This window comes from Sander vitreus, chromosome 10 (genome assembly GCF_031162955.1).
Source record: "Sander vitreus isolate 19-12246 chromosome 10, sanVit1, whole genome shotgun sequence".
In the NCBI taxonomy this organism is placed as follows: Eukaryota; Metazoa; Chordata; class Actinopteri; order Perciformes; family Percidae; genus Sander; species Sander vitreus.
In genome coordinates, this window is record NC_135864.1 from 4818169 (window position 1) to 4833049 (window position 14881).

Genomic DNA, 14881 nt, shown 5'->3' on the forward strand with positions numbered 1-14881 from the left:
AGCATGTTGTTGACAGGTTTGATGCCTGCAGGGACTTCCAGCTTGAGCGTGTCTGAATTAAAACATACATTTGATTTGTATTTTTGAAAAGCAGTTTTAGATGTAGCTAATAATTTAGAAGTCATTTCTGAACTTGACTGTCCTTTGTGACTTTGGCCTATGTAATTTAAAATGGACGTGACTTGACTTTACACCTATTGGTTAGTTATGTAATGCTTTGTGTTTACATGATTTCTGTTTATATTTATTTGTGGTTGTTGCTGCTAAACTGTATTTATTTAGCTTCTGTCTGCATGTTTCAATTTTTTAAGGCGTTGTAGCCTCTTCTTAGGATTCATCAAACTGCAAATATTAGAATCAGTGTGAGAACACTGAGGCTGTCACAATAATTGGCTTCAGAGTTTGATGAATGAGAACATAAAGGCTACTGAGGCAAAAACACACCAGCTGAGTAGCAAGTCCTTTAAACAAAGAGCCTGCACAATACAATACAGAACCTGCATGTAGCTGTAGCTCGAGTGATTTTCTTTGTTCTGATCTTGATTATGATTGCTGTTCTAAAGATTATGCTTGTTCATCATGCCGTGCTGCAGAGTCTGTTTGACTCTGCTAATGTTATTTTATGTTTGCTTTATGTTGCACTGTATGCTGCAAATAGTTTTTTCCCGGCATTATTTACAGACAGGCGTCCACAGGCAGCTCTGTGTTGCTGGAGACGCTGCAGTTCACGTGCAGACCATGCACTGCCCCTCCCCGGCAGGCTTCCAGCACCATGGCAGTCTTAAATTACAAATCAATCACTTTATTTCAATGGCTACTTTTCAGGTTTATTGTTTTCTTAAATTATTTAAATGTGTTGACAAAGGACATGTTGTGATGACCTGATTATATCTGTCTTATAATATGTCAGCAAGCAATGCGTCATCAAGGCTGTGTTGTAGATGTTGATGAAAGCTTTTGACCCTTGTACAGTTAACCCTATGCAGGGCACCCATCCATATGATGCACATTGCACACATAATTTGGGTGATATGAATGTAAGATGATTGCAAGTGACACTGATCTGTGTTTTTGTTTATTATTTTTAAAGAAATGGCAGAGCAGATTCCGAAAACAAATCCGGTGTGGCAGGGTTTACATTTTTATGATGTAAATTGAGGGAGCAAAAGCAGTATCGGCTCCAAATATCGGCTCAAGAAAATCGGCAGCCCGTATCGGTCATCGGCTAAGGCTGATGAAAAAAAAATCCATATTGGTCGATCCCTACCATCAAAGTTAAACTATGAATTTAATATAAACTGAGGTACAAACATCAAATGAATCTTGAAAAGAATGAAAGAAATCTATACAATCAACGTCAACAGTGAGTAAAATAAACAATATGATGCATTCAAAATATGGTTTCATTTATTACTCGCTGCCTTGACCCAATTTATTTTTTTCTGATTTTGTAAATTCGATCTGTGTGGTTATTCTGAGGCCGTTTTAATTGACTGATTTCATTGACGTTTGGGTGACAGCAGCGACTCCTCCTGTGTTCAGACGAGCTGACCTCAGCTCTTTCTGTGAAGGTAACGTCACACACATAGAACAGCAATGAGCTGCTATTGACCAGATACACCTCCAGCTGCTGATGGATGAGCTAATGAGAGCTGCCATTAGCCGTGGACACAGCAGGCCAGGCCCACCCTGAGTTTACCATGCATGATTTATCACAGAGTAACCTCCCAACTCACACTCTCTCTCTCTCTCTCTCTCTCTCTCTCTCTCTCTCTCTCTCTCTCTCTGTGTCTGTGTGTTTCCAGGTCTGGTAATCCTCTGGCGAAGCTTCATGGCTCCTCCATCTTGGAAAGACACCATCTGGAGTTTGGCAAGACTCTGCTGAGAGATGAAGTATGCTGCAGCTTACACACACATTCAGTACATGCATACAGGGGTGGGAACATGAACACCTGTACAATTTAAAGCAATACAACAGTCCTAAATGTAAAGAGCTGAAGCCCCACCCTTCTCTTAGCTAGCCACTCAACTAGCCTCTGTCTGTGAGGACATTTGCTTTTAGTTTTTTTACCATTCAATAATTTTTCCTACAATTCTTAGCCTCGCTAATGGGGACAGCTGCAGTTGTTGGATACTATTTTGATGTCCAGTACTGTAGTACGTACCCCTTTAGTTTTGAATATAGACAGACCCAGCGGCGGAGTGGGACCAAAAAATCTACCGGGAAATTTCGTAGACCACAGGCCCTTCCTTTTGAGTTGTTTTACGTTTGCTTTACGTCATAGGCCGACCAGGGCTATGCCATTTGGGGAGGGGCCGCTCACTGATCCCCCTATATTTTTGAAAATCCCAGACATGGTTGTGACCCTTAGCGCTCTCTGATTAGCCTGTGTTTGAATTGAAATAAGAGGTTGCTGCGGCCCGCTGTACGGGTTGAGCAGAGGCTCAGTGGCCGTACACCAGGCCGCCGGATGGCGTTGCTAAGAACTTGCAATGTATAACTATTATCAGACCGGTCCTCGTGGCCTCAAAACACTACCGGCCCACCGAGAAAAGTCCCGACTCTCCCGATTGCCACTCCACCTGTGGACAGACACCCCTCTACTTTCTTGAGCTAACTGGTATCATTACTGTTCTTTGACTTTTTTGACTTTCTCTGGTGTTTCAGTCGTTGAACATTTATCAGAATCTAAACCGCCGTCAGCACGACACCGTCATCCACCTCATGGACATCGCCATTATCGCCACTGACCTGGCTCTCTACTTCAAGTCAGTACAGCAGCAGTTAAACACATGTAGCTAGTGTAACTCAGTCTGTGTATACATTATTACACTGCTTTGAATGCAATTTAGTCAGCCATTTACGACAGAGTAATGCCTTTTAACTATTGACACATTTAAGGGGCATTTCATTTTGTTTAGTGTCAATTTTTAGAATGATTTAAGTAAAAAGATAAACACTGACTTTATAGATTGATTTTGAAAAGGCAACAATTAATTAATTTACTTTTATTAACCACACAAAAGTGCATTATTCAGGCACACTTCTTACTCCATATGTACCATAACAGACAAGGATAGATGGATGTATAAGATATTGTGTTTTTGATGTGCAGGAAAAGGGACCAAAACTGAATAAAAGTAAGACACTTTGTCTATTCTACCTATTGTTTACCATTGTCTGTCCCAAAACACAGCAAAACCTGGATGAATTTCTGTTGGAGTTTGCTCCACCACCTTTTTAAACATAATGTCTACAAAACAAAGACAGTTATGTGATGTGTAGGAGACTGTATGCCTTGTAAAGAACAGGCAATAAAGAAAGATAAGATGTATTGGAGTACTTTGTTCTTTCCGTGCAGGAAGAGGACGATGTTCCAAAAGATTGTGGACCAGTCCAAGACCTACGAGAACTGGAACGACTGGACCAAGTACATGATGCTGGAGACCACGCGCAAAGAGATCGTCATGTAGGCACGCACACACACACACACACACACACACACACACACACACACACACACACACACACAGATGCAGGTACCAACAGAGATGCACAGACATACAGATCTCAGTTCTTGTTTTGTTTCTAGGGCCATGATGATGACTGCTTGTGACCTGTCTGCCATCGCCAAACCGTGGGAAATCCAGAGCAAGGTACACATCTGTGTGACCTCTTCACACGGTTCTTATCATACTTCACAGTAGTAGCGGTAAAATGGCGCTCCAGCCTCGCTTACATCCAACTGCTCACAGTAATAAGGCACACACTCGTACACAGGCTCCCGGAGGGGCTCTGTGAGAGGGAAACCAATGATAAAGTAGACCGAGAAAGACGTTCTGTCAGCGCTGCCATTTCTCTCAGCAGCATTCGGCAGTGATTCGTGACGGCCTCATGCATCAAAAGAAACTTTATGCTTTTCATTCCCCTCATCACCGCATGGCAGCCTCAGCATTTTATTTCAGTTAAGTATGTAATATACACATCGCCATTGAGCCTGCACACGCAGGCACATCAATATGAACGGAAAGTATCTCTGGCTGTTTGACAGGCGCTGTTGGAGGGTCATTTTTTACCTTTATTTGTCTGCAATTGACTGGAAACATTTGCTCTTTATCAACATGTACAGCTCATTCTTTTACACACACATAAGCTGGAGACTCATAGCAATTGCAATAACATAGAACCCATAATAAAATCAGTAACGTTTGATGCAACATCTGCTGACAGATGTAAACGTAGCAATTCCTATTTCTGCATAAAACCAGTAATGTCCGAGGCAACATCTGTCGACAGATGTAAAGGTAACAATATTATTCCTTCATACAAAATTCTGTTTATTTTGTCAGATTGTCTTTCTGTCTGTGTGTGTGTGTGTGTGTGTGTGTGTGTGTGTGTGTGCTTTGGTGGATAGTTCTACGTCCTCTGGCTGCTAAAGATGATTAAAATAAGAAGATCCAAGAAGAAGAAAATCCCTGGTTGAGCTGGTCCACCCTAAGACCTTTGTTCCAGCAGTAATGAGGGGTCACAAGTAGACATAGCTTCATTTCAGAGGGTCACAAGCTAAAAATGTTAGTGCTCCTTCTCATTTTCTAGATCAGTGGTTACTGTGCTCTTATGGCATGTATCATTTAAGAAGACATTTGAGGGTTTTTTCCACCATTCCCTCCCTTTCACTTATAAACAGAACAGAATATAAGTGAATAAGGAACTAATGTTACTAACACTGGCAAAGTCTCATCAGTTCCAAACTCCAGCCATGCTTGACTTTTCCTTTAAATATGGGGTATTATTGAGAACAAGGCTGTGACTTCTTCAAAAACCAATTTGAACTAATGTGTAGTTTCACAAAAACACAACCTTCCATGTAACCTAATCCTCAACTATGTTGTATATATTTTTTTCCCATTCCCCACCTGCTTCACTACCTCTACTGAAAGTTGCATCTTACAAAGTCAGCAAACAGCCTTATCTTTATACACCTTTTACCACCTTTAAACTAACTTCTTGACTCCAAAATGCTTACTTACATTACTTCTTAAGCCCGAGACACGGCAAGCCGATAATCGGCCGTTGGACAGTTTGGCGAGGTCAGTGACTCGAGTCTGCCGTCGTCCGACCGAGGGGCCGTCAGCCTTCATTTTGGCCGATTTTACATGTGTAATCGGCAGGGCGGGCACTACCGGCAGTCGGACTCAAATGACCCATCTGATTGGTAGAGTGCTAACCCGGAAACGGGGAGCGGAATGAGCATGACTAGAGTCTCTCAAAATCTGATGAAAATCTTTTAAACTGACCTTTGTTGATCTGAAATGAAGACAGATTCAGCAACTGCATGGCCTATTTCTCGTTAAAATGTTTTCAGAAACATGTTTCGGTGAACTATTTTAGTACAATATGAGATCGTATTCTGAACAAGCCGCCATGACAGTCTGGCTGTGAATTTCTGGAGAAAAAAAACCCACGTGACGCATTCGTCCAATCAGCTGCCGGTTTTCATCTTTTGGGGGACAATATAGAGTAGCGCCACCTGCTGCTATGGAGACATATTACATTTCGCGCATGCGCAGAGCGTACGCTCAAGTCGGCGTCGCCTCGGTGTGTTTTGAGGCATTTTTTTGGACCTCGGGGACCCGACTGCTCAGTCCGACTGCCTTTTCCTTTCTTTTCTGCCTTTTCACCAACCACACAGTCGGCCCGTCTGGTTGGTGTGTCAGGGCCTTAAGACTCCTCATTTTCCTGATGTCTTTGAATTTCCGGAGAAACCAGACCCATGTGACGCATTTGTCCATTCAGCTGCTGGTTTTCATTTTTGGGCGACAATACAGATTAGCGCCGCCTGCTTTACAGCAGTATTACAGAAACGTATTACGTCTCGTCTCTTTGGTGTGTTCCGAGGTACTTTTTTGACCAACTCGGGGAGACTGATCAGTCCAACTGCTTTTCTGCCAATGGTCGGCCGTCTGGTTGGTGTGTCTGCAGCTTTAGATGGTTTGGTTTTCACAATTATCCATCCAGCATGGCATCATTTTCTCTTTTTTGTGTATGTTTTGTGTTTCTTTACTTGAACAGAAACAATGCACAACGAACATTAACCTAACAGAGAACAGAGAGATGTAATGTGCCCGGTTTTAGTCCCTTGGTTTTGTGTTCGCAAAAAGAACGATAGTCTAGTTTAGACAAATGGTACAATTTAGGAACACCCTCCAAGGCATGGCCTGTTGTGCTCACTCACGTACAATTTTGAATTTGAACAATTTAATACAGATTGAATATGTCATTTTTTTATACTGTACATTCAAATTTACAGATTTAAAGTAGAAACTGCCTCTTGGGAAGGATTTTGCAGTTAAAGAACCTTGAACTTTTGGATGTAGTATGATGTCTAATTTTAGTATTAGAAATTACAGATTTGTAGTAAAAATTGTGTTTGTTTTCTACTCGATGTGATCATCAGAAAAAAATATGTTAAGGCAGGTTATTGGGCTAGCTATACTATTAGCCAATTAGCATAGCGGCCCATGAATAATAAGTCGATGAACGCCAAACAAGCCGTTAAAGTAGAGATTTGTGTGGATCTCTGCTGTCACCAATACATTATTTTGGTGCATAAAATCTCATCAGAGTCATACCAAGTTGCCACAAAAATAGGATGAAGAGGGTGCCCGGGTAGCTCACCTGGTGGAGTGCGTGCCCATGTGTGGAGGTTCACTCCTCGACGCAACGGCCGAGGGTTCTACTCCAACCTGCCTCCCTTTGCTGCATGTCATTCCCACTCTCTCTCCCCTTTCATTTCTTCAGCTGTCCTATCAAAATAATAATAATAATGCCTAAAAAATTATCTTAAAAAAAATAGGATGATGAATCGTCTTTCAAAGCTTTTAGCCACTCTGCTACATTATAAATACTTTTTTTGTTTGTTAATGTGGAGCCTTTTTCTCACAAACCTCTCACACCTCCAGGCTCCCGTAATCAAAATGTTCAGCTGTTACACAGTTGTATGTCCGAGGCTGATATAGAACAGAACAGAACATCTCATCATGTCAAACTGAAAGAATAGTTATGTTGTATTATACATCAGTATTATTTTTATATTGATTAATAAGAAGCACTGTTTTTATATGACTTCAGTTCTGTTACTCCTCCTGAATTGCACGACGGCTGCCAATTAGGATATTCCACCTTTTATTTGTTAGCAGATATGGTATATCCTGTTGGATTTCACCTTTTGTGTGCACCTGGTGAGTCAGCTCTACATCCCACACACTGTCAGGGTATCTATCTACAGCCACGGCTGCTCTCCTGTGAATTGTGCTCCAAAAGTAGTTTGATGACTAACTGTTCCCTTTTTAAAGATGAATTCCACCATGAATACAGGTTGTACATATTTAAGCTGTCATATGAAACCTTTCCAAACAGTTTGGAAGCCTACAGATACTCAATACCAGATTTAACCAGAGTGAATCTCTGTTGGCGTGAAATTAGTCTCTATTATAGCTCTTTGTGATTTAAAGGTGCACTATGAGTTCCTGCATGGTTTCAGCACAATTTCATTTTTGTCTCAAATCGTAGGCATCTCTCCTTGATCCGCTAGCTGTTTGCCCCCTGAATACACTGTGAAAAAGCCCGCTCTAGGGAGGCAACACAGGGATCGTAAACGTCAAACAAACACTAGAGGCACAGGCTGTGCACCAAAATACAACAAACCACTCCAGCCAATCACCGACAAGATGGTTGGGGGTGGGGGTGGGGGGTCAGTGACAGTTAGTCAGTTAGGCATGACAGTTACGGAAACATGGGGGGAGGGGTGAGCTTGCTCTGTTTTGTTTGAAATTTACTTGGAACGTCAGAAGTGACGTCATGCAGGAACTCATAGTGCACCTTAAGTTGATAAGATGGACATAAAAATCTTCTAAAGTACAGATAGATTTACTCAGATATGTATTGATGATAATCACATGCCTCTCTAAGATGTTATTGAGAAACAAAAGCTTAAGCTGTTTTACTGTTGATAAGATATTCTGCTGACATTTTTATGGCTGGTATTTTCATTTTTCGCTCAGTTCCGCTTCCCACGCACGCATAATATCTAGCTGCACCAGCCTCATGGCAATTGTTTACCAAAACTGTCTTGATGGTTGATGACTAACTCTTTCTAAAATGAGATTTCTATACTGAATACAGAATTTACATGTTATTCATCAGATCTCATGTTGCTCCATTTTCAAGTTTGTGCATCAGCCAAAACAGGCTTTGGTCTCTCAAGACACAAAAGGCTAAAAGTGCCTTGTGAGCTGTGAATATGATTCTCAATTATGGGACACTGTGAAAGCTTTATGGTCTGATTTTTTAACAACATGTTCTTTTTAAATCTGCCCGATGGAAAAGGTGCTCCAACTGCACCTATTCTATATACATGCCTGTGTCAAGAAGTATTCCATAATAATACACAGTGCTGAACTTATTAGTCCTAATTAATTTCTCAGCTGAGGGGAAATGAGCAGTTTTAATAACAGATTAATAAGTAACTAGTAACAAGCGAAAATGTCAAACTTGATCTGGTTCCAGTTGGTAAGCTGCGACAACTTTCTACTTTTCTCTGTTTTATGTAATTTTTTTATTTTACATCTTTGGGATTTGCACAAAAACGAGCAACTTATAAATGACATCTGCTGCTGCAAAATAGGCTCAGAAGGAACTTGTCTTTGTGGAACATGTGTACGTTCAAAGGTTGTTGTTAGTACAACAGAAAAGTCGTGCAACAGAAAACTCAGATTGGACAGATAGTCTAGCTAGCTGTCTGGATTTACCCTGCAGAGATCTCAGATAGTTCTCAGAAATCCACCGGAGTTTAAAATGCCAACACAAAGGAAGCCCAAGGCAACGGATATCCAGCCTAAATGAGTGAAATAATGCGGATTTTTCAGCAGCAACGGAGCAGTCCCGGAAGTAGAACGCCAAGGATATAAGACTATAGCGTGACAAATGCAGACGCAACATTGTGAAAATCTTGATCCCCAAATTGTCAACCTTTCAAAAACTGTAAAAACTAAAAAAGCAGCTTGGTTTTCATCGGAACCACTACAGATTCTGAGATTATCCTCAAAACCACAAAGGACTATGTACTTGTTTAAGTGATGATCAAAATGAAGGAAATGGTTTTACATGTGATTGTGTTTTATTGTCCTTTCTTATGTAAAACAGCACCACTGACACAACTTTTGGATTCACCCTGTAGGTGGCGCTGTCTGTCGCTGCAGAGTTCTGGGAGCAGGGAGACCTGGAGAGGACAGTGCTGGAGCAAGTTCCCATTGTAAGGACACGGAGAGCGAGACACTTGTTTAGAAATGTTTAGAGCAGGGGTCTTCAATGTTTTTTAAGCCAAGGACCCCTTATCTGAGAGAGGGATGGAGCTACTATATATTTTATAAAATTAAGTTGCATATTTAACTGGGCTTTAATAAAAAATGTATTTAATTTTTAATTATTTTAATAATAATATTAATAATAATTATTAATTTTATTTTAATAAAAAGCCTTAAGCCTTTATACATACATTTAGTGCATAGAATACTAAGTTATAAAATGTAATGTTAAACATAAATGTGACTGATCTGTGGATCTTATTGACTACCTTACCTATGGACCAGTAAGCCTATCATTAATGTCTCTTTTTTTTTTTTACAAATAGGCTGATTTATGTGTGCTTATAACATGTTGGATTCATACTAAGACATTTACATTTTTGAAAAAACTTCCAAAAGTTGCCAAGGAACTCCCTTCATTCATTTTGATGATTCAGATGATGGTCTAGTACCGAAAACGTTGCCTACGTATTTTTTGCAAGATAGACAGTGAGCGGGAGTTTCTTTGCAACTGTTGACCTACTTATCCCCCTCCGACGCACCTGTCTCATGTTATAGATGTGCAAAGTATTTTTCTGTACTGAAAAAACTTTTTAAAAAAAATTAAGAATAACTTGGTGGCCCCCCCTGCAGTAACTCTGAGGACCCCCTACGGGCCCCGGACCCCCTGTTGAAGACCTCTGGTTTAGAGGATACAGTAGATGCATCCGTCTTATCGACTTCCCAAAAACACTAAACTCCCTCCAGCTCCAACGGTACCACGGTTCTATTTATAGTTGACCTCTGTCCTCAAAGAAGAGGATTTTCCTTTGAGAAACAATAAACATAATACTTATTAACAGATGGGTTATGGCAGGAATCCATTTGTTTTTGTAAAGCACAAATTGCTACACAAGTCTTATCTATTTGTATATCTTTATGAGAAAAGTACATGTCAAACAGCCTTCATACTGATAAACTTGCTACACAAGTAAAAGCTGGTTTTTGACCCTGATTTGGCCATGATTACTTCCTAGTGTAAATATCCAAAACTCTGGTAGGTGGAACTTTTGAGCTTAGATTGTTTTTGTAACACAGACTTTTTTAAGAGTTTGCAGTGGATAGCAAAACACGGCGCTGTTTATCGTAGACTCATGTTATACATCCTGAAGTTAGAGGTTTAGGGCTAAAATGTATTCTCTCCCAGATGAGTCTCAGGCGAGTTGGATCTTCTATGATTAGGTCAATCTTTTTAGTTTTTTGGAACTTTAATCTAAACAAATGTGAGCATGCTCTTGTAGTTTGATCAAGTTCATGATGCACTTCTAAACTACTGCAAAACACTCTGAACTCTGAGATCAATCACTTTAATTCATTTGGATTGTAACATGTTATTTTGTCTTGTTGTGTGATTTGTTGTTTTAATACCAAGGTTGTGCCAGTACATACACGTTTGAGAGGAGGAGAAAGAGGATTTGGTGGGTGGACAGGAATAATGCAAATTAAGACAGGCCAAGGCTCTCCTTGGGGCTTCAGTTTAGGAAGGACATGATTAGAGAGAAGGAGAACAAGAGACAGAGACGCAGTTGGAAGACAAAATGAAAAGACAGATTTATTTCCCCGTGGCGGTGGTATTGGGTGATGTACAGGCCATTATGTGGAGCACTGATACAGAAAGAGCGGGCACTGTGGCCCTCTCCCAGCCGACCGTACCCTCCCCTGGCTCTCTCTCTCTCTCTCCCTTCCATTCTGCCTCTGTGTCTCTGTCCTTGCTCTATTTCATTCCCTCATGTCCTTGAGACACATGACGTGCGAGAAGCACCATCCCACACTCTCTAACCTCGCAGTGCTCTGAATTTAATAGCATCTGTGTCAGCAGGGAAAACATTTCACTTTGATCAGTTTGTTTTTTTACAGCAGTCGATTCTGTGACTCACTGTGGTCTGACAAGAAAAAAAAAAAAGACTTTGGAGAGTGTGACCACTTCATCAAGAAATGTAGGTGGGCAATTTTGCCAGCAATTACAGCCAGCGTGAACTTTCTGACAGGCTTTTACAGTCCAGTGTGCTGCTCACACTCGCCCATTTTTGGATGTGACTGCTAATGTGAATATAATGGAACTTCACATGAGTCTGCACTCTCCCCCCTTTTTTATACCTAAGAAAGGTGCTTGTCTATAGCGAGCGCTCACCCTGTGCTACTTTTAGTGGACTATTTAGGTTTCAGGTCCCAGTTGGATGATTCTAACATTTGAATTTCTTTTGTACAAAGTATATAAATCTACAGTTTCTCCGTTAGTGAGCATGGAGCACTCTCCCTCTTGATTGTACTAAAACCTATAAACAAACCCTAAAGTTAAATAAGTTGATACATTTTATATTAATGTATTTCTCTATTACGAAACTGTACTGTCCATAATTATGGCTGCAAACTTAATTTAGTTTGCAGCAAAACAATGGGGTGGACAAAATAACAGCACCAATTTTGAATCCTAGTACAGAGAAAGACTTTAAGATGCAAGGGCTTGGCAGTAGGCTTGATGGCCACATGAGTGTACAGTATTTGAGTGTCTCACACACCTTTCTCCCCCCTTCAGCCTATGATGGACAGAACCAAATCAGACGATCTGCCGAAGATGCAGTGTGGTTTCATCGACTTTGTTTGTGCTTTCGTGTACAAGGTCAGACATTACACCACACAGAAAACATTCACTCTTGATTCCCTTTAACCTAACAAACGCTCGCCGAAAAGAACCCCGTGCCGCTAAACTGTAGAAACATTTACATGCAGGTGTGACACCTGTTAAGTCTGCCTTTTAAGGGTGTCTGTCTTATCTTGGAATAGACCTTTTTCACGGCAGACATGTTGACATGTCATAGTAGGAAAAGCACAGGTGTATTTAAAACCATTAATGATGGCTGCATTCCACTTAGGAGAGGCCCTGGTGTTGTGCATGCTGACTCACTGAAATAGCTCTCTGGGACGTTAGCCATCGTTAGTTATCAATTTCAGCTGTGCTTTTCCTACTATGACAAGTCAAAATGTCTGCTGTGAAAAAGGTCCATAGATGGCATTTTAACTTGGTATTGACTATTTGGCTCAGTAACTTTATTTCAAGGTAGTTCAGGTGTTCATAACTTGATTACTAAAATCGACTTTGTCCGCACCATCTGAAACTTTGTCAGTGTTATATTTATAAGATTGAATAAATCTTTGGATCTAACGAAGCAGTATTGATTTGTGTGCGATTTGATTTGTGTTGACCCGTCCTGCGCTCCAGGAGTTCAGTCGTTTCCATGTGGAGATCACCCCCATGCTGGAGCGCCTGTTGAACAACAGGAAGGAGTGGAACGCCCTGAAGGAGGTGCACGAGGCCAAACTGGCCGCCATTGAGGAGGCCAAGAAAGCCAAGGAGGAGGCTGTGGGGGCCAAACAAGGTAGGAGGCCCTCAGATATGTGAACACACACAGACAATGCATTACTCTCCCAGTTTCATGTGGGACGTACTAAATGCCAGTGGTGGAAGTAGTATTCAGTTCCTTTACTTAAGTTAAAGTACTAATACCACACTGTAAAAATACTATGTTACAAGTAAAAGTCCTGCATTGAAAATGTTTCTTCAGTAAAGGTATGTACGTATCATCAGGAAAATTTACTTAAGTATTAAAAGTTAAAGTACTCAATGCAGAAAAATCCTCCCATTTTAAGCCCTGTTTACACGACAACGCTTGCGGGTGAAAACGACAAAATATTTGATCAGATGTGCCTTTCGTTTAGACGGCGACTCCGTTTTTGGGGCTTAAAAATGCAAAAAAGTGAGAGTGGAAATCTTACGTACGTGTTTACGTCACAGGCATGCGCCGGTACAGGAAAATAACAACAAACATGTCGGATTATTTCCATACTGCTGAAGAAATTCGGTCCATATGTCTATATATTTTGACTGGCAGGACAGGCAATCCCAGTCCACGCCCTGTTGTGCCTTTGTGGCTTTGTAATCTAAGGTTGTTTGGAGCAATAACTCCACCTCCTCGTCTGTTCAGACAAAATTGTCAGCTTGTGTTGTCCGCCATGTTTTGGTTTTGCGCTACTAGGGAGAGAAGTAGAAGGAAGGTTCAACGCAGGCGCGCGGACTTGGTGGTGTTGTGTGGCAGTGCTTCACGCTACCACCTAGCCGCCTGGTGTGCATACAATTTCACACACTTTTGTGTCACCATATACACACAGATTTCCCCCCCAAAACGCTTGTCTAAATGTGGAATAAAAAGTGAGAATGCAACGCCACTTTCACGTTTTCTCTTCAGATCGTTTCTGTCTAAACATAGCCTTAGAAACAATCTGTCTGTCAATCAACTAAAGGCAGTTACACACCAACCAGACGGCCGACCGTCGGCAGAAAAAGCAGTTTGGACTGATCAGTCTCCCCGAGTTGGTCAAAAAAATGCCTCGGAACAAACCAAAGCGACGAGACGTAATACGTCTCCATAACAGCAGGTGGTGCTAATCTGTATTGTCGCCCAAAAAATGAAAACCGGCAGCTGATTGGACGAACGCGTCACATGGCTCTGGCTGCTGCTTCCAGATTTTGGATTTTTCAAACAGCCATTACTGGCGACTCATTCAGATTATGATCTCATGTTGTACTAAAATAGTTCACCGAAACGTGTTTCTGAAACATTTTAACGAGAAATAGGCCATGCAGTTGCTAAATCTGTCTTCATTTCAGATCGACAGAGGTCAGTTTAAAAGATTTTGGTCAGATTTTGAGAGGCTTAGTCACGTTCATCCCGCTTGTCATTTCCGGGTGAGTCCCGTCTGCCCTGTCTCCGACTGAGCATGTCAGGTCGGCGAAAACGGAACGGAACACACCGAACAGCCTCGAGTCACTGACCTCGCCAGACTGTCCAACGGCTGATTATCGGTTCGGTGTGTAACTGCTTCAAGTGTTTAATCGGCTAATCATTTCAGCTGTACTTAACTGTAACGGTTTATATATTGTTGGGTAGTTTCATTTATAATAAAACACCGTATTTTATAAACTACCTGTGTTTTGTGTTCAAAAATCTTAAATGTTTAAGTAACTAGTAACTAAAGCTGTCAGATGAATGTAGTGGAGTAAAAAGTACAGTATTTCTCTCTGAAATGTAGCGGAGTAGAAGTAGAAAGTGGCATGAAAAGAAAAGACTCAAGTAAAGTACAAGTGCCTCAAATTTGTACTTGAGTACAGTATTTGAGAAAATGTACTTAGTTCCATTCCACCACTGCTGAATGCCTCTGAGCCTAAACAGTCTATGTGCCTGTTTTGAGGTACATTTGAGTGAGAACTAAATGCCAAAACTGCTGCTTGGTAACCATAGTAAAATTATAGACACCCAAATACACACATACAGGTGTAGACATTGTAAAAAAAACTTTTGAATGCATTTGTCATGGTGTCACTTTAAATTATGGAAAAATAACTGCCGCTCTGTTTTTCCTTTCTCCCTCCCTTCATTCCTTCCTTCCCTTGTTCTTCCTTTTTTCCTTCCCTCCTCCT

General features: G+C 41.1%; 1 protein-coding gene across 1 annotated transcript in view; it reads left to right on the top strand.

Annotated features, from left to right (window-relative positions):
• Positions 1 to 14881, top strand: part of pde6a (phosphodiesterase 6A, cGMP-specific, rod, alpha) — a 28165-nt gene that overhangs the window by 13016 nt on the left and 268 nt on the right. Inside the window, exons 11-17 of the mRNA XM_078261308.1 lie at positions 1806 to 1893; positions 2669 to 2769; positions 3363 to 3470; positions 3594 to 3657; positions 9240 to 9314; positions 11942 to 12025; positions 12626 to 12782. Of these exons, the coding sequence (XP_078117434.1) occupies positions 1806 to 1893; positions 2669 to 2769; positions 3363 to 3470; positions 3594 to 3657; positions 9240 to 9314; positions 11942 to 12025; positions 12626 to 12782 (677 nt within the window). The remainder of the gene's footprint in view (positions 1 to 1805; positions 1894 to 2668; positions 2770 to 3362; positions 3471 to 3593; positions 3658 to 9239; positions 9315 to 11941; positions 12026 to 12625; positions 12783 to 14881) is intronic.